General features: G+C 36.5%; 2 protein-coding genes across 2 annotated transcripts in view; one reads left to right on the forward strand and one right to left on the reverse strand.

Annotated features, from left to right (window-relative positions):
• LOC111052624 (serine/threonine-protein phosphatase rdgC) overlaps positions 1-24425 on the forward strand; it is a 262290-nt gene that overhangs the window by 57558 nt on the left and 180307 nt on the right.
• LOC120350213 (myb-like protein AA) lies at positions 6421-7716 on the reverse strand. The gene is made up of 2 exons (XM_039422771.1): positions 7549-7716; positions 6421-7032 (listed from the first exon to the last, which is right to left on the reverse strand). Exons 1-2 carry the CDS (start codon positions 7714-7716, stop codon positions 6421-6423), a joined length of 780 nt encoding a protein of 259 aa, XP_039278705.1.

Below are 24425 nucleotides of genomic sequence, written 5' to 3' on the forward strand. Positions count from 1 at the left end.
ATGGATATTTTATCAATATGACCTGGTTTGTTTGAGCGATCGGGTTCAGCATAGAGGTCGTCTTTTGGCCGTGGTTGTCGGTGATGCCCTCAGCGGCGGAGTTGGTCCAGTCATGCAGCGTCGTCCTGGTCCCCGTGTAGGCTCCGTCCGATTCAGCACGCAGCGGTCCTCTTCACCGTTGTTTGATGCGCTCGTTGTCCGTTGTCCGTCTCGCCTCTCAGCCCAAGCACACTGCAAAGTTTTTCGGCAGCTTCAGTGCGATTTATGACAGGGCAACAGTTATTCAACAAATTAACAAGCACTCCTAATCCGGTCTATAATAACTTGAAAATTTAAATAATAAACTGTGAGCTACATAGAGTGAATTCAAAAATTATCTTGGCTATTGACAAAAAGAAAATTGATTGAACGTATTATTAATTCAACAATGTGTGATCTATCAGCACAAAATTATACAGCTCATCTTATATAATTCACTTGTCTTCGTAGGTAGTTTAAATATTGCAAAAGTTTCTGAGTAAACTGAATGAATTCAAAATTATAATGATTCAGAATTAAATCTGTATAGAAAAATTTATAATCGCTCTCGAACTGAATTGTTAAAAAGAGTTACATTAAACAAATTTTTAAAAGTTCATGAATGGTTTAGATATAATAAATTCGATGTAAAATTGAATAAACTTGAGAATACTTTGAAATGACTTTGAGATAACTTTGAGGCGACTCACCGGATATTGACTACATTGGCACACAGAAAACACTTATAACATGAATGGTCTGGAGATTCAGAAATTTGGCTGCTGACTGTCTCGAGCTGACGTCTCCACAGGTATTTATAGTGTGCCGCCATTTTGACTAACTTTTGGAGTTCATAAACATTTTAAGTTTTGAATCTCCATCACAATAATTCAGTTCACTATTTCAAATTTTAAGTTAGATTAAACTATTCCCACAGAAACTAACAGAGAGTAGATTCTTATTTTATTTAAACAAAAGGATGTGCAGGCTGCTTGAGTCAAGCTCCACTCAACATGTCTCGAACACAAAAAACTACAAATACACTTTTTTGGAGCTTAGGAATTTGAAATTTACAGGTAATGTACATCAAAATTCCTTCTTTCATGTGTGGTAATTTGTTTTGTAAGAATTTCTGTATTTTTAGAAATATAAGTGTTTGAAAATTGTGATTTTTCACGTGGTCTTCAAAGTTTTTCAGATCAATTTAAGATATTTAAGATGTTAAAAAGTGAGATTTATGAGCTTGATCTCATTACAAAATAGTGCTCTGCAACTTCTGTTAATATAGAAATAGAAGTTTTACAATGATTAATTACTTTTCCGTAATGGTATGCAAGTGTTGGAGGTTAGGCTTCCTCTACCTTGAACTACTTTACTTTGAATATTTGCTAAAATAAATTAGTAAAATATAATTAAGCTCTCAAATAATAATCCAGATAGTTTGTTTTTATAGAATGATAATTAATTTCTTTCGGAATTGCGTTATTGATAAAGATTTTCCAAGATTTCCACTAATGTGTTTGGTGAGGCTAGTTTTTCTTTTTTAATTTCCATTTTCCTCTCCATAATCATGATTTTCCAAGGAAATATTGAGCTAGTCGTGACATAGGCTCCCTTTCCGGCGAGTAACTAATTCCAGTTGGTCGGTGGAAAATACATAAAACGTCTTGTGAAATATTTCCTTATTATTCATTTTATCTACTCTATCATTGATTATTATGACTACACTTATTCAACATAGAAGATGTTCGTACATGCAAGTACTTATTATTTTTGTGAGGTTTAATTCTCGTGATTTTTATAATTTTTCATTTTAAGTTCTGCTTTGATTATTATCATCAACATAAATTATTAAACAATGATAAATACACTTATTCAACATAGAAGATGTTCGTACATGCAAGTACCTATTATTTTTGCGAGGTTTAATTCTCCTGATTTTTTTATAATTTTTCATTTTATAGCCTTTCCTTTTTTTCTTTATGATTTTTCAAATTGCTTTTGCATAAATTCACACATAATTTCCAAATTAATTCCATATAACATATTTTCATTTCATTGACAAGACAATATCTAATACAGTACTATGAACTATCATTATACCTAAGATACTGGCTTTATCGTTTTTCGACTGGTTCATTACTGATAAATTCTCATCACTAGATTTCGTACTTCCATTCCGAGATTCAAGATAATATTTCTTCTTCTTTGTCATCCTCATCATGAGATATTTTGCCACTCCATTTTAGTTGCTCTTGTGATACGGTTTTATGTTCCGATGATTGTGCCATCCAAGAAAGCTGTTATCTACGATATCTGATAATAACACAGTGTTATAGTTTGAGACAGCCATAACTTTATACGGTCCCGTGTACAAATGGAAAAAATTCTTTGTCTTTTTTCCAAGAGAATCTGACAGACGATGCGTGCGTAGTAGTACTTCTTGCCCAACTTGATACTCGTGTACTCGAATCTTTTTATCGTGGTGCTTCTTTCGAAGCTCGGCGGCGTGAAGAAGATTTCTTTTGATGATTGCTCTATCAATGTTATTCTGTTTATTCTCATGCGGTATCTCCACCAGTTTTTCTATGAAATTTTTTCTCCTATTTCCGAACATGATCTCGTGGGGGGTATAACCTGTTGATTCGTTGTAAACGTTGTTAATACATTCTTGTAGGAAGGGCAGGAATTTTATCCATTTTTGATGTTCATTTGCGCAATATGCACGCATAAATCGTGATATTTCGGCCATTTTTCTCTCCACCGGATTTGAGCTCGGATTATATCGGGTAGTCCATATGGTTTCGATATTTTCCTGCTGCATAATCAGAATCCAATTATTGCTTCGAAAATACGTGGCGTTGTCAGCCAATATTTTCTTTGGTTTACCTACTTCAACACACCATTTTTCAGTTATACAACGAGCTAACTTACTGCCGGTTATCTTTCCGATTGGGAACAGCATTGTGTATTTTGAATGTAGGCAGGTGACAGCAAATATATGTCTATGACGACCTACTGCGGTTGGAATTGGGCCATAGATATCTGTTGCCAATATATCTAATGGGTGTTCTGGAATTATGGGCTTCATTGGTCCTCCAATGGTGTACCTATTATATTTGGTTCTTTGACATACGTCGCAGGACACTACAATCTCTGTTACTTTCTTGTACATTCCCTTGAAGTAGCATGACGTTTTTAAAAAATAATACGTCTTTTTAATTCCGAAATGACCTATCCTTTCATGGGCTTCTTTGATGATATCGTTTTCCAGTGTCTTCGGGATGACTAATTTCCAATCACCTGTGTTTATCGGTACTCTACAGAACAGGTATTTCTTATACATCTTGTACGTTTTTAGCTGTTGAGAATTATTTTCACCAGCTTCCCCCAATTGTCTAATTATGTCATTCAAGTGTGGATCGTCTGTTTGAGCTTCCTGTATTTTTGAAGGAGTTAGCAGTCTTTTGTGTACTAGAGGAGCTATATTAACTGGAAACGGCACACCTTGTATGTAATCTGTAGTATAGCAATTGAAGGTTGTTTCGTTGTTGTAAGTAGCATCTATTTCTCGTGACAAAAAATCTGCGGTTTGATTACTCTTTCCTGGAAGGTGTGTTAGTTCTAAATTGAATTCTTGTAGCGCTAAAAACCAACGAGAGATGCGATTGTTTGTCAATTTTGCAGTTCTGAAAAATGTTAAAGCTTTATGATCTGTGTTGACAAAAATTTTCTGTCCCAGAAGTAGAGTGCGGTATCGTAAACATACTTCTAATAGACTTAACAATTCTTTTTCTGTCACCGAATATTTTCTCTGTGCATTGTTCAAAGTTTTGCTGTAGAAAGCTATAATGCCTTTTTCATTATTCTTATCGAACTGAAAAATTTCAGCCCCTATGGCATAATGCGACGCATCCACGTTTATGAAAAATGGTTTTGATAAATCGGGGTGATGCAGCATAACTACTTCCAAGAAACGTTCCTTTATTTCACAAAAAACTCTCTCTTCTTCATCACTCCATCTCCACAAATTTTTTGACGAAAGTATATGACTGAATTGCTTGGTGTAATGAGACAAATTCTTACTGAATTTCCTGTAAAATTGTAGAAAGCCTATAAACTTTTGTAATTGTTTTCGATTCTTTGGCGAAGGAAAATTTCTGATTGCTAATATTTTCTCCTCATTCTGAGTGATACCTTTTTCATTTATAATATGCCCTAAGAAATGTACCTGTCGTTTAAATAGATTGCATTTTGATAACCTTAGCTTAAGCCCATTTTCTCTTAGACGCTGGAAGATTGTGTTTAAATGATGACAGTGCTCGTGTATAGTGTGTGAGGCAACTAAAGCATCATCTACGTATACCGTGCAAAATTCCGCAATATCCTCTCCCAGGGCTTGTCGTAAGCACTTGATGAAAATAGCCATTGCGTTTCGTATACCAAAGGCAAGTCTTGTAAAACGTAAATTCCTTCCATTGAATAGAAATGATAAGTAATCACGTGACTCTTCTGCTACCTCTACTTGCCAATAACCAGAACTAAGATCAACGGTTGAATATATGGATTTTCCGTGAAACGTTTGTAGTGCCTCATCAATTTGCATAGGTGTTTCTCGGTCATCCTCCAGGATATTATTTAGAGGACGAGCGTCTAAGCATAATCTCACAGTATTGTCTTTTTTGCCAACACAGACTATGGGTAAACTGTAAGGTGAAAAAGAAGGTTCTACAACTCCTAATCTCTCCATACGATCTATTTCAATCTGTGCTGCATTTCGTAATGTGAAGGGTATTGAATAATTCTTCTTGTAGTATGCTTTATGTGGTTTAACGTTAAGTTGACATTTAAAATGGGTTGCACGACCTGGTGTTTCCGAGAATACGTCCTCATGCTCGCGTAATAGTTCAATTATTTCAGTTTTTCCCTCTTCTGGATACTCATCACTATAGCGAATGTCATTTAATAATGCTTCGAATAATTGTTTATCCTTGGTTTCATCAGACTCTCTACATTGCCATTGTTCAGTGTCCAATCTCACGAAATCGTCGTCTCCTTCTTCACGCATGTGTGTAGGCCTATCACTTGGTCCTTGTTCGATCACTCTTATTTTAGGAGTATCTACGTGTTGCGCTTCTAAAATGAGTGGAGTGGTTAGCATAGCTCCCTCTCTTCCTTGGCGAATGGATAGTGTCATATTGGTCAAATCAATGATAGCTTGGTAGTATTTCAAAAAATCAACGCCAATGATAAGATCTGGACAGGATGCTGGATAAACGAGGAATGTGTGAGAGAGTACTACATTATTTAACATCGGTATTTCTAGCAGGCATTGTTTTTGAATTTTTACTCGGCGACTCGGATTTATTCCTTGAATATAGGTCGAACTAAGCGGTAGGGTTTCAATTCTCTGCTTTGACTCTATACTGGAGAATAGATCAGCTTGAATAATACTGCATTGTGCACCAGTGTCTATCAATGCTTGCACTTTCTTACCGTACAGATTACATTCGATAAATGCTTGAAATTGTTTTAATTCGTTTTCTTCATGTCCTGTATCTTCTTCTAATAATCAGCGATTATCTCGTCTCTGAATATGGTTCTTAATTTCATGGGGGTGGAACTTTCGTCCTCTGGGAAATATCTGATTGATTTATTTAGTAGTTTGGAGCTAGTAGCGGTTTCGTTATCATTCGAAATAGGTTCAAAATTATTTCTTCTTTCGTAGTAGGCCTGTTTATCAGTTTCGTTAATCAAGGGTAGGCTATCTCTGTTTCGCAGTGGTCTCTTTCCAAAAGCCGTTATTTCCGATAAAGTATTACGGTCTGTTTCAATTTCTTTTCCATTGCCAGTAGTTTCATTTGAGCAATCCGCCTGTTCACAATGCTTTTTGAAGCGCGTACGTTTTCGATTTCTTATACGCGAACATCGGTATCTCGCGTGTGATGTGTGATTGTTGTTCTTTTCATGAAAAATGTATTCTCTTTCCCGTACTCTATTTGGAGTATTTTCTTTAAAACGAGTGTGTTTCCTCTTCTTTGCTTCAGACTCCTCATCACTGTTTTGTTTTCTAAATTCTATTTCCTTAATACAATCAACAATCCCTACACAATCGACATTATTCACACGATCTACATTCATTATACCTTCGGTTTTTTCTTTCTTCCGATTACTCCCACTTATCTCTCTTTCATTATAAGTACTATACAGCTTACTAGGCCTGAATAATTTCATTTGATTAATTTCGTAATCCTTAGTACAAGTTTCAGACATCTCCGAATCATCATAATTATTGTTTATGTTATCTCCCACATTTGCGTCTGGTTGAAGGATAGCACTCGATTTCGGCGTAATTCTCTCGATTGTTTCTTCTTCTATCGGTACTATCCTTTCTTTTAGTTGTCAGATTTTTCTCATTGGTGTCCCTGAATTTGAATTCTTGCTACATGGATTGTTGTTGCTGGGGTCGCTGCTGTGAGGGTGGCTCGGTCGCGCATCACTCGGCTTCGGGCTCTGTGGCGGGTTTGGCGAGTGTGTCTGCTTGTTGGCGTGGGAACCTCCATCTCTCACATGCTGACTCTCGTGAAATCTGCGTTGATTGTCGCGGTGTTGTTGGCGTTGTTCCTGCGGTCTCTGATTCTGCTGCTGCTGGCGCTGGTCCTGCTGTCGCGGCTGTTGCTGCTGCTGCTGCTGTCGCGGTCCGTCTCCTCCTTCATACGTCCTTCGGCCTGCTTCCTGCCTGCTAGGCTCCAATCTACGAGGCTCCCATCCACTAGGCTCCCATCTACGAGGCTCCCATCTGCGACTCTCAGGATACGTGCTGTCTGCTTCTCTGATGCCTGCTGATAGCCGCTCGTCGTTGTTGGTTGCGTCGAGTCTTTTGTGATTGACTCGTGGGTTGTTGTCGTTTATTGTCTGAATTCTATTCAGACAATCTTCCAAGTCACGCAGATTATTGATTTGAGGACAAGAGAGTGCTAGCTGAACGTTGTAAGGGAATTTCTGTGTTATTATCTGAACCAAATTAATTTCGGAAAGTGGGTTATCTAATAAAGAGTTGAAATATTTTATTTCTGCTGCAAAATCGCTATATGTATCTGTTCTACTATTGAAACTGCATGTTATTATCTTGTTTAAAACAGTTTGTTGTTTTGATAAGGACCAGAATCGGTCTAGGAATGCCTTAGTGAAGTCACCCAAATTATTAAAATCCTCCATACGACTTCTAAAGAATGTTAGAGCTTCACCTCTGAGATGCTGAGCCACAAGCTGTAGACGCCAGATTTTCCATGGTATTGTTTGAAGTTCATTTATAGCTATGATTTGATTCATGAATTCTTTTGGTTGCGGGGTTTTCGGGGTATTATCGAATTGACCTAGATTTGCTAACAGATTGGATGCACCACATACCTCATATCCATTAGGTGATTTTTCCTTCACTAGTTCATTGATAAGACAGGTTTCTTTTATTTTAGTAATTTCGGCATGTGTTTCGTTAATCTGACTTTGTAAATGAACGCGAACGTTTACCATTTCCTGTTCTTTAATCTGACTTATCTTGTCATTTATCTCTATGATTGCTTGTCTATTCTCTGAAATTTTCTCGGAATGCTCTTCAACCTTAGCTGAGAACTGAGCTGTTACTTGTTGAGTACTATTTTTAATCTCTTCAGTTAAATTCCTATGACTAAGCTGCATAGCAAAAAGACTCTTCATTGATTCGGCTAGACTTTTTAAAGTAACTTCATTATCGTCTTTATTACTAGCTTGAGGAGAACTAGCAGAATTTCTTATTGAAGTGGGAGAAAAATGAGTTTCACTATATTCGGATTTGTTTCCTTCAACTTGTGTTGATGATAAGAGGGCCAAACTTTCTCTACTGAATTCATTGTTTGGTAATTTATCTTGAGATTCGGATTCGGCATTATTATTATTAGCCATCTTTTTAGATTAACCTTTCCTATTCTATAAACTCCAGGTAATATTATTATCAAAACTAAAATCAATTTTAGGGCACTAATAGCAACAATTACGATAACTGAAAGAATTTATCTTGGAAAATTTCAAACATAAAATTTCAAACACAAAAATCCATGCAGCCAAATTACATTCCTATGAGAATCTCCAAACGTGCCAAATAAACATCAAACACAAAATAATACGAGAAATCTTAGACAAACTGTTTCTGTGGGAATAGACAAATTCAATATGCTTATGAATTCTGATAATTTGAGAATTTCTTTGAATATTTGAGTCAAAAATTATTATGACATTGATCTTTGATCTCCCGTATTGATAAATCATATACGGATTGTGACTAAACTGAGCGCAAATGAGTCGCCTCAAAAAATTGTTGTAAATAAATTAATTTGGTGAAATTGAAAAAGATCTAATATTGGCTTGTGCAATTATTAATCAAACTTAATGCCCCACGTTGGGCGCCATGTGTCAGAAATGGCCCACGTTTGTAGGTCATAGATGAAGAATTTTCGAGCCAAGAAGATAGCCTCTCATAGAGTCACTTATAATCTATGAAATAAAATATTCCTTTTAGAGATTCTGATCAACGTTTTAATTCAATTTTATAATCAGGGTGTGGATGTTTTGAATAAGTTTGATAATTTATTGCACTTTCAAGCCTTCATGAAATTAATTGAATGTTCTTTCCAAGGGTGTTCTTATGAATTTCTCAATTTACTATGGATATTTTATCAATATGACCTGGTTTGTTTGAGCGATCGGGTTCAGCATAGAGGTCGTCTTATGGCCGTGGATGTCGGTGATGCCCTCAGCGGCGGAGTTGGTCCAGTCATGCAGCGTCGTCGTGGTCCCCGTGTAGGCTCCGTCCGTGGTTCAGCACGCAGCGGTCCTCTTCACCGTTGTTTGATGCGCTCGTTGTCCGTTGTCCGTCTCGCTTCTCAGCCCAAGCACACTGCAAAGTTTTTCGGGCAGCTTCAGTGCGATTTATGACAGGGCAACAGTTATTCAACAAATTAACAAGCACTCCTAATCCGGTCTATAATAACTTGAAAATTTAAATAATAAACTGTGAGCTACATAGAGTGAATTCAAAAATTATCTTGGCTATTGACAAAAAAAAATTGATTGAACGTATTATTAATTCAACAATGTGTGATCTATCAGCACAAAATTATACAGCTCATCTTATATAATTCACTTGTCTTCGTAGGTAGTTTAAATATTGCAAAAGTTTCTGAGTAAACTGAATGAATTCAAAATTATAATGATTCAGAATTAAATCTGTATAGAAAAATTTATAATCGCTCTCGAACTGAATTGTTAAAAAGAGTTACATTAAACAAATTTTTAAAAGTTCATGAATGGTTTAGATATAATAAATTCGATGTAAAATTGAATAAACTTGAGAATACTTTGAAATGACTTTGAGATAACTTTGAGGCGACTCACCGGATATTGACTACATTGGCACACAGAAAACACTTATAACATGAATGGTCTGGAGATTCAGAAATTTGGCTGCTGACTGTCTCGAGCTGACGTCTCCACAGGTATTTATAGTGTGCCGCCATTTTGACTAACTTTTGGAGTTCATAAACATTTTAAGTTTTGAATCTCCATCACAATAATTCAGTTCACTATTTCAAATTTTAAGTTAGATTAAACTATTCCCACAGAAACTAACAGAGAGTAGATTCTTATTTTATTTAAACAAAAGGATGTGCAGGCTGCTTGAGTCAAGCTCCACTCAACATGTCTCGAACACAAAAAACTACAAATACACTTTTTTGGAGCTTAGGAATTTGAAATTTACAGGTAATGTACATCAAAATTCCTTCTTTCATGTGTGGTAATTTGTTTTGTAAGAATTTCTGTATTTTTAGAAATATAAGTGTTTGAAAATTGTGATTTTTCACGTGGTCTTCAAAGTTTTTCAGATCAATTTAATATATTTAATATGTTAAAAAGTGAGATTTATGAGCTTGATCTCATTACAAAATAGTGCTCTGCAACTTCTGTTAATATAGAAATAGAAGTTTTACAATGATTAATTACTTTTCCGTAATGGTATGCAAGTGTTGGAGGTTAGGCTTCCTCTACCTTGAACTACTTTACTTTGAATATTTGCTAAAATAAATTAGTAAAATATAATTAAGCTCTCAAATAATAATCCAGATAGTTTGTTTTTATAGAGTGATAATTAATTTCTTTCGGAATTGCGTTATTGATAAAGATTTTCCAAGATTTCCACTAATGTGTTTGGTGAGGCTAGTTTTTCTTTTTTAATTTCCATTTTCCTCTCCATAATCATGATTTTCCAAGGAAATATTGAGCTAGTCGTGACAGAGAGAGAGAGAGAGAGAGAGAGAGAGAGAGAGAGAGAGAGAGAGAGAGAGAGAGAGAGAGAGAGAGAGAGAGAGAGAGAGAGAGAGAGAGAGAGAGAGAGAGAGAGAGAGAGAGAGAGAGAGAGAGAGAGAGAGAGAGAGAGAGAGAGAGAGAGAGAGAGAGAGAGAGAGAGAGAGAGAGAGAGAGAGAGAGAGAGAGAGAGAGAGAGAGAGAGAGAGAGAGAGAGAGAGAGAGAGAGAGAGAGAGAGAGAGAGAGAGAGAGAGAGAGAGAGAGAGAGAGAGAGAGAGAGAGAGAGAGAGAGAGAGAGAGAGAGAGAGAGAGAGAGAGAGAGAGAGAGAGAGAGAGAGAGAGAGAGAGAGAGAGAGAGAGAGAGAGAGAGAGAGAGAGAGAGAGAGAGAGAGAGAGAGAGAGAGAGAGAGAGAGAGAGAGAGAGAGAGAGAGAGAGAGAGAGAGAGAGAGAGAGAGAGAGAGAGAGAGAGAGAGAGAGAGAGAGAGAGAGAGAGAGAGAGAGAGAGAGAGAGAGAGAGAGAGAGAGAGAGAGAGAGAGAGAGAGAGAGAGAGAGAGAGAGAGAGAGAGAGAGAGAGAGAGAGAGAGAGAGAGAGAGAGAGAGAGAGAGAGAGAGAGAGAGAGAGAGAGAGAGAGAGAGAGAGAGAGAGAGAGAGAGAGAGAGAGAGAGAGAGAGAGAGAGAGAGAGAGAGAGAGAGAGAGAGAGAGAGAGAGAGAGAGAGAGAGAGAGAGAGAGAGAGAGAGAGAGAGAGAGAGAGAGAGAGAGAGAGAGAGAGAGAGAGAGAGAGAGAGAGAGAGAGAGAGAGAGAGAGAGAGAGAGAGAGAGAGAGAGAGAGAGAGAGAGAGAGAGAGAGAGAGAGAGAGAGAGAGAGAGAGAGAGAGAGAGAGAGAGAGAGAGAGAGAGAGAGAGAGAGAGAGAGAGAGAGAGAGAGAGAGAGAGAGAGAGAGAGAGAGAGAGAGAGAGAGAGAGAGAGAGAGAGAGAGAGAGAGAGAGAGAGAGAGAGAGAGAGAGAGAGAGAGAGAGAGAGAGAGAGAGAGAGAGAGAGAGAGAGAGAGAGAGAGAGAGAGAGAGAGAGAGAGAGAGAGAGAGAGAGAGAGAGAGAGAGAGAGAGAGAGAGAGAGAGAGAGAGAGAGAGAGAGAGAGAGAGAGAGAGAGAGAGAGAGAGAGAGAGAGAGAGAGAGATTAGATTAGATTTCTTTATTTATGTATGTTACAGTATTGAACTGGAGTTTGTAGCCGAAGGCTGTTTAGCTGTGTAGTGTAGTGAGTAGAATAGTAGTGTCAGCAGTTTGTTCTATTGAATAGATTTTAATTGGAACAAACCGGGTTAACGATCGGATTTTCAGTAGTCGAATCTTATGCAAGCAAAGCATAATAGGCCGAATCGGTCGTTTGTGTGTAACCGCGTTCGCGAGTGAGTAAGTGTGTCACAAAAAAATTAGTCATTATGCTTATCATATAAAATAATGACGGACAAAAAACTCATCAGACCATCTTGGTACTGAAGTTCGAAGAAGAGAATGCAGATATGATTGTCAACCATGGGGAAAATATTTCTGATAGTTCACCAATGCAGAATTCTCCTGAAAAGTATTTCAATCCAAACCGATTGAAATTAAAGGCAGAGCAGGTTCTTTACAATGCTTAGAAAGAGTCTGAACTGATGTGGAAGAAAGCGAAAGAAGAGAACAACTCTCTCATTGAAAGAATAGAAAATCTTGAAGCGGTTTTAGTTAATATTAATAAAGAAAAACCTATGGCTGCGTCGTCACAGGTAAACTATGAAACTGATGAAGACAATTTGGCGGAAGAAACCGAGTGGATAAGAGCGCGGAATAAACGTTCATCTAAGAAGAGGAAACTCGCCAGTTCTCCACCAATAATCTGTGAAGAGGAGAAATAGAAAGAAGTACAATTATCCAAGATAGCAGTTGAAGCCCAAACAAAAAAGAAGAGGAAGTCACCTCCCCTCCCACCAGTTATTATAGAAAATGTCAAATCCTTCCAAATTATTCAAAAAGAAATTAGTAAAATAGCAAGAAAAGGAACGTTCAATTTCAAAGTGTTATCAGAGAACAAATTAAAGATAAATTTCACTGACGAAGAGGATTTCTGGAAATCTATGAAAAGGCAGGAAATCTACAATGAAGAAAAATACTCTTGGTTTTCATATGTGAATAAGCAGACCAGACGAATAAGAGTGATGACAAAAAAAACTACACCACTCTTGTGAACCGGAAAGCATTGTGGCTGATCTTAAAGTTAGGGGATTTAAGATTTTGAATGCTACCAATAAACTTGAATGGAAGACCAAGGAGTCCCTGGATATGTTTGTATTGTCCTTCAGTCCAGAAGAAGAGATTAAGAAAATCTACGAAAAAAGGCACATCATGGGGTGTAAAATTAAGATACAGGCATTGTTAATATCGAAGCTGATACCACAGTGTAAGAGGTGCCAATCCTATGGCCATACTCAGAAATACTGCAACCGGGAGCCAGGATGCGTGAAATGCGCTGGAAAACACAGCACCATTAGTTGCACAAATTCTAAGGAGAATGAGCCTTAATGTGTTCATTGTGGTGGGAAGCACCCAGTCAACTATAGAGGATACAGTGTAGCAGTTGAACAACAAAAAATGAGAAATGATCGCATTTAGCAGTTTAAAGTTGAACAAAATAGCAGAAATCATCAGGTCCTAAACAAAACTTCTACATTAGCAGTGGAACCAAGAAAAATTTTCCGGAGTAGTTCGACTATCAAATCTGGAAAAACATTTTCCGAGGCTACTTCTGGAAGGAAAAAAGAGGAAAAACCAAAAACCAATGAGAACATACATGCCATATTAACTCACATTCTCGAGAAGCTCGATAGACAGGAGTCATTGATGACTGCAGTTTTTGAGCAGAGACTGAAGAAAATAGAGAACATACCTACACTAGATCATCCGATACAAAATGAATAATGCTATGAGGATCATGACATGGAATGCCATGGGCTGCAAGAGAGACAACAGGAATTGTTGACAATACTCCAAATTAGGAACATAGACATATGCTTAATAATTATCTGAGACTCATTTTACTAAGGAATCCTACATGAGACTCGGAGGCTACAAAGTTTACCATACCTCACATCCTCAAAATACAGGGAGAGGAGGTTGTCCAGTTATATTAAGAGATAACATGAAACATTTTGAAAACACATCTATACAAACAGAAGAGATGCAAATCACATCCATTTCAGTTGAGACTAAACTATACAAATTCACTCTAGCATTAATCTATAGCCCACCGAGGCATATCATTACAAAAGGAATGTGTAAGGCTATGATCAATCGTCTTGGTAATAGATTTATTATTGGGGGTGATTTCAATGCCAAAAATACATATTGGGGCTCAAGATTGAACAATTCAAAAGGAAAAGAACTTCTTAGGGCAGTTCAAGAATGAAGGTGTGACATTATATCGTCAGGTAAACCTACATATTGGCCAACAGACAGGAACAAAATACCAGACTTGATAGACTTTTTTGTGTTTAGAAACTATGTATATAACAATATGAAATTAGAAGAATGTGATGATTCAAGTTCAGATCACACCGCTGTTATATTGGTAGTGAGCAAAAAATTAGTAATGAAAGAATGTCAGCTAAAACTAGTGAATAGAGGGACAGACTGGGAAAAATTTCAACATACCCTAGAGCAGAAAATGTACCTTGATGTACATATTAGGAATGAAGAAGAACTGGATTCTGAAGTCGAAAGATTCACACAAGATATTCAAGAGGCAGCTTGGGAAAGTACACCATGCACAGTCCAAATAAAAAGGCCAGATGGAAGACATTACCCTCAAAGTGTAATGGATCTCATCCATGAGAAGAGGCTAGCTAGGAAAAAGTGACAGAGAACAAGAAATCCACAAGACAAGACCCATTTGGAATTTCTTGTTCAAAAAGTGAGAGATGGGATTAGAAACCATAAGGACTCGGTTACTAGTGAATATCTCAGAAACCTGAGCAATGACAAAAACTCTGGAAGGCAGTAAAGTATCTCAAGAAACTATCTGTACAAGCTACTCTTATTAGGGGAACAAATGTCGATTGGGCTAGAAATAACAACCAGAGAGCTAGGAGATTTGCTGAACTCTTGGATGAGGTTTTTCAACCACATAAACCAACTGGAGAAGAGTGTGATAATGAGGGTGAATTTTCAACAGAAACAAGGGATATTCCAAAAGTTTTGTTGAATGAGCTGAAAGTTCTTATCAGAAATATAAATTGCACGAAGGCTCCAGGATATGACCTTATTACTGGGGCAGTGCTCAAAAAACTTCCGAACAAAGCCCTGAAAAAATTGAGGAACATCATCAATGCAGCTTTAAGACTGAGGTACATCTCAAATACATGGAAGGTTGCTGAAGTCATCATGATTCCAAAAACAGGAAAACCACCACACGAGGGATGTCAATCCCGGGATCCGGGATCCCGAATCCGGGATCCCGGTCCATTTTTGATACCTAACAATCCCGGGATTTTTCAGCGTCAATCCCGGGATTTTCGGGATTGTAAACCTGAAATTGTGAATCATATTTTTCCAAAAACAATTCAATATGGAATTTATTTACGGTGATGAATATGAGTTTTTATAACTAATTAATTGTTCTGTTTGACTAGTTTATTCTACAGGCACAGCCTACAGTTGCATATTATACATAATATTGATTGTATACTGTACTCTGTACTAACTGGCTTAATAGAATTCGCATTATCAGTTCGCATAATTGGCAGAATGGTTGTTGATCGGTTTTTATGTCTCTACACTTGTTTCTGTTTACACAGCACCACAATTACCAGTCTAGACGGCGCAATATTTGCAATAGTGCTGATGGCATTTCCTTGAATTGCATTCCGAACTTTGAAAAGACTTCAGAAATCAGAAATAAAAAAGCACTAACGATTCACTCTCTGTCTAATTATTCCTCTCCTCTTCTCTTTCTCTATCATAAGTAGAATATCTAGTTGAAGTAAATATTATAGTTGGCTCTACGAAATTTCATTTGGTAGTGTAGTGGTTCAGCTTTCGCGTTGTTTGGTCGGTATGGCGTTACGGTCTTACAAAAAGTATTCTATTTTATTATTAATTCAAGTGATATTTAATTCACTTTACAGTATTTGACGTAATTCAAGTGTGAGCTCTATCCCGTCCTGATGTAGGATGGAAATGCTTTTGTTCTACATAAAAAACACTCTGATGAGGTATCTTGCTTCCCTCAGTACTCACTATCATCTGGGATACAGCAAATTTGAGGTAGGACATGAAATGAAACAGTTACTCCTAATCTTGAAAACATTTATAGAAATAGAAAGTTCAATTCCAATATTATTCCCAAGTTTTTTTTTCATTATTTTTAATAATAGTCTCTCCCTCTTTAATGGGCCCTTTTTCATCTCCACACACTGTTACTGAACATGCAATTGGAGAGGAACAATTGGTTAAAATGCATTAAACTGATTTTTGCCAATCCCGGGATCAGTCCCGGGATCCCGGGATTGATATTGGATAATCCCGAAATACCGGGATTGGAAATCAGTCCCGGGATTGACATCCCTACGAGACACGAGGCTTTATCTTATAGACCAATATCTCTTTTACCGATTTTGTCAAAAATATTCGAGAAAGTGCTACTTAGGAGACTGCAGCCAATAATTGAAACAAGGAAGCTAGCTCCAGATCATCAATTTGGGTTTAGAAGTAAATCATGATAAAGTATGTCATGAGGGTCTGAACAGAAGGGTCTGAACAATATTGAGATCCTACCTATCAAACAGGTACTTCAGGGTGAAACAAGAAGGGTTTTGGGGCTCATTCTCTATCTTCTTTACAAAACTGATATTCCTGTACCAGAAGAAAACATCATCGCCACGTTCACAGCAGTCCTAGCTCCAGGAGACAGCAACGAAGAAGCATCAAGAAAAATTCAAGTAAGTCTCACAAAAATTAAAAAATGGACCATAGACTGGAGACTTAAATTGAATGAGAAGAAGTCTGTACATGTGACCTTCGCAAATAGACCGCACAATTACATACCAGTCAGAATCAACAACCACGTGATACCATATGGAAACGAGGCAAAATAAAACTTCTGTGGAAAAACCATGTCAAGAAAAAGAGGGATGAGCTCAACTACAAGTATAGTAGAATGTATTGGCTGATAGGAAGGAATTCAAGCTTATCAACCTATAATAAAATTCTACTCTACAAATTCAAATTTTTTTTTTCAAATTCAAATTTTATTTATTCAAGTAAGTTACAATACATTCTGGTTCATACACGAATCTACAATAAATTACAGTACTACAGCCAATTATGCAGCAAATTTCACATATTATGAAAACTTATTAATTACAATGAAGATTGAATGCAACATTAGAATATTGATAATATAGTATTGTAATATAACTACATAAATCAGCGGTGTTTCAACAATGAATAAATGATAATTTCAATGAATAGATATACACCCCACTATATATTATATGTGTTGGGGTATAAGAAAACAAATACTGAGGTCTGTCTGGTTGTATGGTGTGCAACTGTGGGGCTGTACAGCAGAGAGCAATATTGGCATCATCCAACGATTCCAAAACAAGTTTCTGCGAAATGCTCTCAATGCTTCATACTTCATCAGGAACGCCGACCTTCATAGAGACCTTCAGATGGAGACAGTCAAGGAGATGATTGTAAAAACAGCAAGGACCTATGAAGAGGCTCTACATAACCATCAAAATGTTGAGTCAATCCAGCTTTTGGACAACTCAACATTGACGAGGAGATTGAAAAGGAAGAAGCCAACAGATCTGGTGTAAACCTCCAGGAGTGCTTAGTGAGAGTGGAAAAAAATTAATACCCATATGAGAAGCTATTACAAGATTCTTCTTGTGAAATGATTTGAAGTATTAATTTAGGATAGAAAAAAACTGATCGTTAGTCCTAGTACTAGTAACAGTTATATTCAATAAAAAAAATGTTACAATATTTACTGGCTTATTCACTAATTTAGATTGAATGAGTGTAATACTAATTATTGAACGAATTTTACAAGGTACAAAATATTAATCAATGAGAATAAAGATTAAATGCAATTAGAATAACGATAATATAAAATTGTAATGTAACTTCATAAATCGGCGGTGTTTCAATAAATAATTGTCGATTCTCTAAGAAGGATTAAAAATAATATCCTTCCCATCAACAAACGACCGGGTTGTGATGGAATAGAGCTGTTGGGAATTTTATAACATGTGGATATGTGATTTGAATCTAAAATAATTATGGTATTAATGAATAAGATCAAGGTACCTAGAATAGAATATTGGAACATGTTCAATGTATTCTAGATACATTGAATAAGATGAATGATATTAGAATGCGTAATAGTGAGTACAATATTGCATTAATGATTCGAAATAGATAAATGAAACAAATGTTATGGGGTGGGAATTAATTAAGAGTTTAGAAATTAATTGAGTAATAATGACGATATACAATTATACTTAATAACAGAAAATGTTGAGATGAGATGATTAATATATATTATGTAAGATGGATGAATGAATGGAATGAAGAATGGAAATGAAGGGAGATTAGAATATTTGTCATGCAGTGCTCTAGGGTTGGACAGACTAAGTCATTTTCTCTATAAGATATTTTTTCAAAGACAAGATAAAGCCCGCTCGGCTCTCAATGCATCTAATAGAGTTGAGAAGTTCATTCCATTAACGACAAGCACTACCAAGGAACGATTTAGAATAAATAGTAGTTCTGTGATTGAGTATCCTAAGAGTATTTGCACCAGTTCTAGTATGGGAAGCATCTGTCCTCCTACTATCGGAAACAAATTTAAAATCATTTTTGAAATAATATTAGAATTGCCATATTTCAAAGTATCTCTAACAAGTTTGATTATTCTGAAACGTCTCTGATCGGGAAGCTTCAGGGTAGAACTAGCAATGTGTGCTGGGGTGATATGTTCATGGCGTTCAAGAGAGTAAACAAAACGTAGACAATAATTTTGGCAGCGCAGCATTTTATCATTGAGTGTAGCCTGCATATCATTGAGGACAGAGTTGCAGTACCTGAAATGTGGAAAAATCAGAGATTGGACCAGTAATAATCGTATACTTCTAGGAAGGACATCTTGTAATTTTTTAAGTGAATGCATTGCTGAGAAAACCTTTCTACAGGTTTTATTGACTTGTTCTGACCAGTCGAGGTTTTTATCCATAATGATGCCTAGGTTTTTCACTGAGCTGCAGTAGGGAATCACATTACCATCAACAGTTATTTTATGTATCGAGTTGAAGCCGATATTGTTTACTAAACGTAAAGAGAGAGAGAGAGAGAGAGAGAGAGAGAGAGAGAGAGAGAGAGAGAGAGAGAGAGAGAGAGAGAGAGAGAGAGAGAGAGAGATTGATTGATTGATTATTTGCCTTTATTAGGGCGGAGTTAGGACTCCTGGTCCTCTCTGCCACACAACCCTTTACAAAATAAAAAAATACATAAGAAAACAAAAATAATAGATTACATTATTATGTAATAATATTATATAAGAATTATAGAAAGAAATGAAAATCTTAATCAAAATACAATCACATATGTGATAGAAGTGAATCTTAAACTTAATTCATATATACAATGAAAACAATATTTAAAAACCACTTGATAATTGCTATAAGACATGAAGAACTAATCAAGTAGCCAATTACTCACAGACGCACACAAAACCACCCTAAAAACAAAGATTTTACAAACTATAATATATTATATTATCATAAAACAATATAAGATGAATCTGTAGTTGCATAAGATAGTAAATGGAACAAAATTCAAGTAGATCGATACAATGGAAATAGAACAATGAAAATATAGTTAAACCGGACCCAAGCCTAATCCGCGCCACCAGATCCCAGCCAATTCAATACCGCTGCGCCAAACAGAGCTCGACCGCAAATACTCTTCATTCACCGTTGGAGGCAACAGATTCCAGATCCGGCAAGCTGATACATGGAATGATTTGTTGTACATAGATGTTCTATGGTTTGGAATAACCAATAGTTGGGAGCCCTGCCTAGTAAAAAGTAAACTACTCACACTACAATCCCCAATAAAAACACATTTATCAGCTAGATAACCTGAGGTTTTTAAGAGAGAGAAGGAGAGAGAGAGAGAGAGAGAGATTGATTGATTGATCATATGCCTTTATCAGGGCGGAGTTATCAGAATGAATGTGAAAGAGAAAGCTGTTTAGTAGCGCGAATCCAGATTCGCAGACTGCGGAGTTCAGTTTGTGAGGTGAGCATGAAAGCACCTTATGATGATCGTGAACCCTTTTGTGTGCTAGGAGGGGTTCAGCCGATCAGTGGAATCACGCTCAGGTGTGCGCGTTCATTTGTGAAGTTTGCGCTGACCACACGCGCAGGCACGAACCGTAGTGACCGCTAGCACGCGGTTCCGGGGACGGTCGTGACCCACCGAAATTTTGGCAACTGCATCTGACAACGTTGCCAAACAAACTTTATGTTGTTCTGTGACGAAAAATATATTTGTGCTCTGATGTTTAACAACGTAACACGAGACTGATTCCACTTTTACACTTTATTATTTGTATTTATTGCCACATCATTAGGCCTACCGTAGAGTCAGGTTTTCCAACTTCCGTTAAATCCGTATTCGTACAAAGCCGAATCTGAGTAGAAATTGTTATATTATTTGACATGAAGAAATTGAAAGTGGAATGTATACTATAATAAATGAAAGAATTGTCTTACACATGTACAAGGTAGGAAATTCACAAATGACTCGTCATCACGTCTGAACTACTGGACTGATTAACTTGAAATTTTGCATATAGGCTAGATTCTTAATTACCGAGGATGGTTATAGGCCTATTTTAATCTCTTCAAGATTTTAGTAGGTCAAGTTTTCAGTCTGTCAAGTTGTTAATTAGACTCTTGCGGAACACGGGTTACCTACTAGCTACTAGTATTCAATAATTTAAAATATCAAATCCGCACTCATATTTGCAATAGCCTAATGCCCTATGAACCATTATAGCACTATGGTGAGATTCACTTATACTGTATTTCAGCATTGGCTGAATAGGGAACATTGATTTTATGTATGAGGAATGATAGAAAAGAGTGACTTTGAACCTCACTATGACTTATTCTTTGCTTTGCTTCTTTGAATATATGGAGATCTCCTGTTGAGATTACAAAGATTTCATGAAATATTTTTTTATACTCAACGAATGTAGAAAACTCTGTAAACTTCGACATGACATTTGTGTGGAAGGAAAATTCTCTTTTATTTCGAAATGGGTTGAAATTTTGAATGATTGCCGACCTTCAAGGTTAAATGAAATGTCAATGTTCATCTCTAATACCCAAAATTTACAAAATTTATTACTTCAAAACAGTAGACTGAGAATCTTGATCTTGTCTCCTCTTCAGTGACATACTGCTATCGTCCCACTTTCTCAAAACAGTCCAATAAAAGGTATAAAAAGATTACAGTCGAGTTACTATCGGTCGAGAGTGGATAGTGAAAGACTGTGTCAAAAAGACCAAGTTTTCGATTTTCATTAGATGAGAGGTCATTAATTTCTTCATTAAAATTTCCATGCCTCATTTATGGAAAGATCTGCAGATCATTGATGAAGATCTGATTGGATACATGTTTTCTTATTACCTTGGTTGATACAGTAAATTGCTGGAAATGAAGGGATATTATAATATAACAGAAGTATAAATAATCCAAGAGCCTAGCTTTTGTAGGCCGAGTGTGCAAAAGGTGAAATCGGATGATTCAGACTATCAAACTCAAAAATACGGTGGGATGAATCAAATTCAACACACATATCAATAGGCTTTACAATAGCATTAGTAGTATTGAATTATGCCAATGATTTCTTCGATTTCATGTATTAGCAACTGAAATAATTCTTCAATTGCTAATCTATCAAAGTATGTTATACTAGAGACCCCCTGGGTTGAAGACGCTCATTATTAACTGTTGTATTAATCTCTGAGATCCGCAACTTTCAATAAAACAGAGTCGGTGAGAATTATTATGGATACAGCTGAATATATTTTTCACATGTATGATATTACAGTAGTAGGTTCCATGGGGATCCTATTTCAATTGAAAAAAAACTTCTGTCCGCCATCTTGGATCCGTCAAATGGATTCATTTCGAATCCAGCTTCATTTCGAATCCAGCTCATTTCGAATCCAACTTCATTTTTTCAAATGGGAAGGTGGTCATGTGATACATGATTTCGATACAGAAATGATTCCGAAGGAAAATTAATGGCGAAATCCGTTCATCGTTATTTGAAACGGTTCTAATGATCTCAACATTTGAAGATACTATAATAAATGATACAAAAATGAAATGAATGAGTTGCATTGAATAGTCAAGTGTTAGTAAACACTAATAGCTTCTACTCACAAATTTAACACTTGGAACAAAAACATTTTGTCATAGCAACTGCTATCACAAGTAGTATTATTAATTAGCTGTATGTTACAGACAGGCAGACAGACAATTACGGAAGTGAGTTAATATAGAACTTATAAATTAATGTTGTGTATTATTCAGCTTAAAGCATGTGTCGGCGCATCCATCTATTTGCCTGACAGTCTGTGTGATATCTCCCAAATAGCATCAGCTTTTTCAAATGAATGGAAAAATTAAAGAAATAGTATGCAATCAATTCCAGCTGAACGATTGAATCAAAACATATTCTTATCTCATGCACTTTTAATGTTATTTTTCTATCCTGAAAAAGGACGAAGGAGTGAGTCAATCTTGTTGTCCAACTAACTTGACCTGTAAAATGTTTCGAAGAATCCGTGTTCAAGATTTGAAACTGATTGATCAATTCTCTCTAAAGTTCTTGTCGAACATACAAACAGACAGAAAACGACTTTGGGCTCTAGTAAGTCAAAAGTGAGAACTTCGCTAACGCTCGTTCAAAAACTGTTTCACAAGCAATAACCAAATCAGTTATCACAAGAAAAACACCAATGAACCTTCAATGGCTACGATGCTAAATGTGAAGCCTGCACTGCTCTTCCATTGCAGTCAATTGATATAGATGGAAAAGTGCCTAAACAAAGCTGGTGATCTTTCGCAGACTGCCGAGGGATTTCACAGCCGCCTCGAGAAGCTTTTCCACTTTTCCCCAATGGCAGCCGCTTTTCCGAATGTGCTCGAACGAGTAACTGTGTCAGAAAACCCGTTTTGATAAATGAGCTTCATCTGCCTGCTGTTTGGACGGGCCGTGGGTGGCGGGTGGTGGGTGGCACAGTTTGTTTTCTCAGCTAAAAGCAAAATAAATTCGATATGCGCCTCGTCAGTGTGGACCACTGACGAAAAGGGTGATATGTTGTGGTTGAACACTGGTTGGGAGGGGGGTGAGTAAGCGAGGAGGTATTGAAATGTACATTGGAACGTTGAGTCACTTTACCGCTAAACAAACATCCAGATTGTCGATAGTTGAACCGGGAACCAATCGAGAGTGAATTTGAAGCTGTCGAGTAGAACGTTTTTATCTCAAGGTTACAACATACTGTAGTTTGAGAAAATGTTTACTCGCTGGATCGGTCACTAGAGTCAATCAACACTGTGTTGAAATTCGATTCTATGTGATTATAGCTTTCAGCTATAATTGTTGATTATTGGCTAGCATTCTCAGCTAGGAATAATTTTGAGACGGCCGAAATAAGAATCAAAATTTTTTTCCATGGAATAACAAAACACAATATTTTATAGCATTATCAGCTATAATTGTTGATTATTGGCTAGCATTCTCAGCTAGGAATGATTTTGAGACGGCCGAAATAAGAATCAAAATTTTTTTCCATGAAATAACAAAACACACTATTTAATCGATCTTTGAATATCAAATAACGTAAATTCAACTCAACAAAGTTTTGGCTTTGTTGAACCAATCGAAAATTTGGCTTTGTTGAACCAATCTAAATAATACCAGCTAGCAGCAAGTTCAACGATTTTGATCAGCTTCTGTTGATGATTATTGTAATCAAAACTTGTCTAGCTAGAAACGTGTTTGAGATAGTTTATACTGATTATCATTAGACAGATCATGAGATAATTTTCATTCCACAAAACCGTATTCCGAATGAAAATAATATAACAGCTTGGTGAAAATTGAGAATATACAATGTTAATGTCTTTAATAATCCAGAAAAATATAAGAAATGTTAAGAAACTTCATTTAAATACGAAAATTTATGAGTTTGAAAACCTATTCCTGGTATATTTATGAAATGGGTGTCTCAAGTTATTTGTTCTCACGCTGTTACGTTATTTGTTAATCCATAGATACAAACCCAAAATCATGTTCACATGTCTTATGTTTGTTCTGAACATGATTGTCTCAGCTGAAATTCTCTCACATTCCTGAAACTGGCAGGCTCTGATGACATGAAGTGATTTGGAGCAGTTATCAGTTAACCGGTATTGATCCAGCGTGTGTCATAGCAGACATAGATAGTACGTTTACTAGATAGAGATATACAGACATACTTGGTTTGTAGACATATAGAGTGCGCATAGTTGGATCTAATCATATACACCCACTAGAACATGAGAGCTCTTCAACCACCATCATAAGAGCCTTCTCAACCTTGTCAATTATCTAGTTGAGATTGAATATTGCGTCCTGATTTCAAATTGAGCTTCCATAGCATACTATCTTCCATATATCCCTATCCTATCAGACATATCCTTACATCGTAAATATACTTATAAAATGAATATTTATCTTCAAATCTCTATTACCAAACACATTAATATCCTTATAACAGCAAATTGAAATTTCTTGTATATTACTGCATATTGAGTAACCTCTACAGTACAAACCTCGATTTGCCGATACATTGAAATCTACGTTCGTAAAAGTTAATGCTCAAATAACAAAGTGAAAGTTAAAACTCAAATAACACAATGGGGTTTATAAAAAAGTTTACGAGCATTTCTATTTAT

This window comes from Nilaparvata lugens, chromosome 3, assembly GCF_014356525.2.
Source record: "Nilaparvata lugens isolate BPH chromosome 3, ASM1435652v1, whole genome shotgun sequence".
Taxonomy (NCBI): domain Eukaryota; kingdom Metazoa; phylum Arthropoda; class Insecta; order Hemiptera; family Delphacidae; genus Nilaparvata; species Nilaparvata lugens.

Bases quoted from the DNA above. Each gene is read 5' to 3' on its own strand.
- LOC120350213 (XM_039422771.1), bottom strand. From the start codon at position 7,716: ATGCAGCTTAGTCATAGGAATTTAACTGAAGAGATTAAAAATAGTACT. The intron at 7,033-7,548 runs GTAAACGTTCGC...AATTTGGTTCAG, and splicing joins AGATTAAAGAACAGGAAATG to ATAATAACACAGAAATTCCC.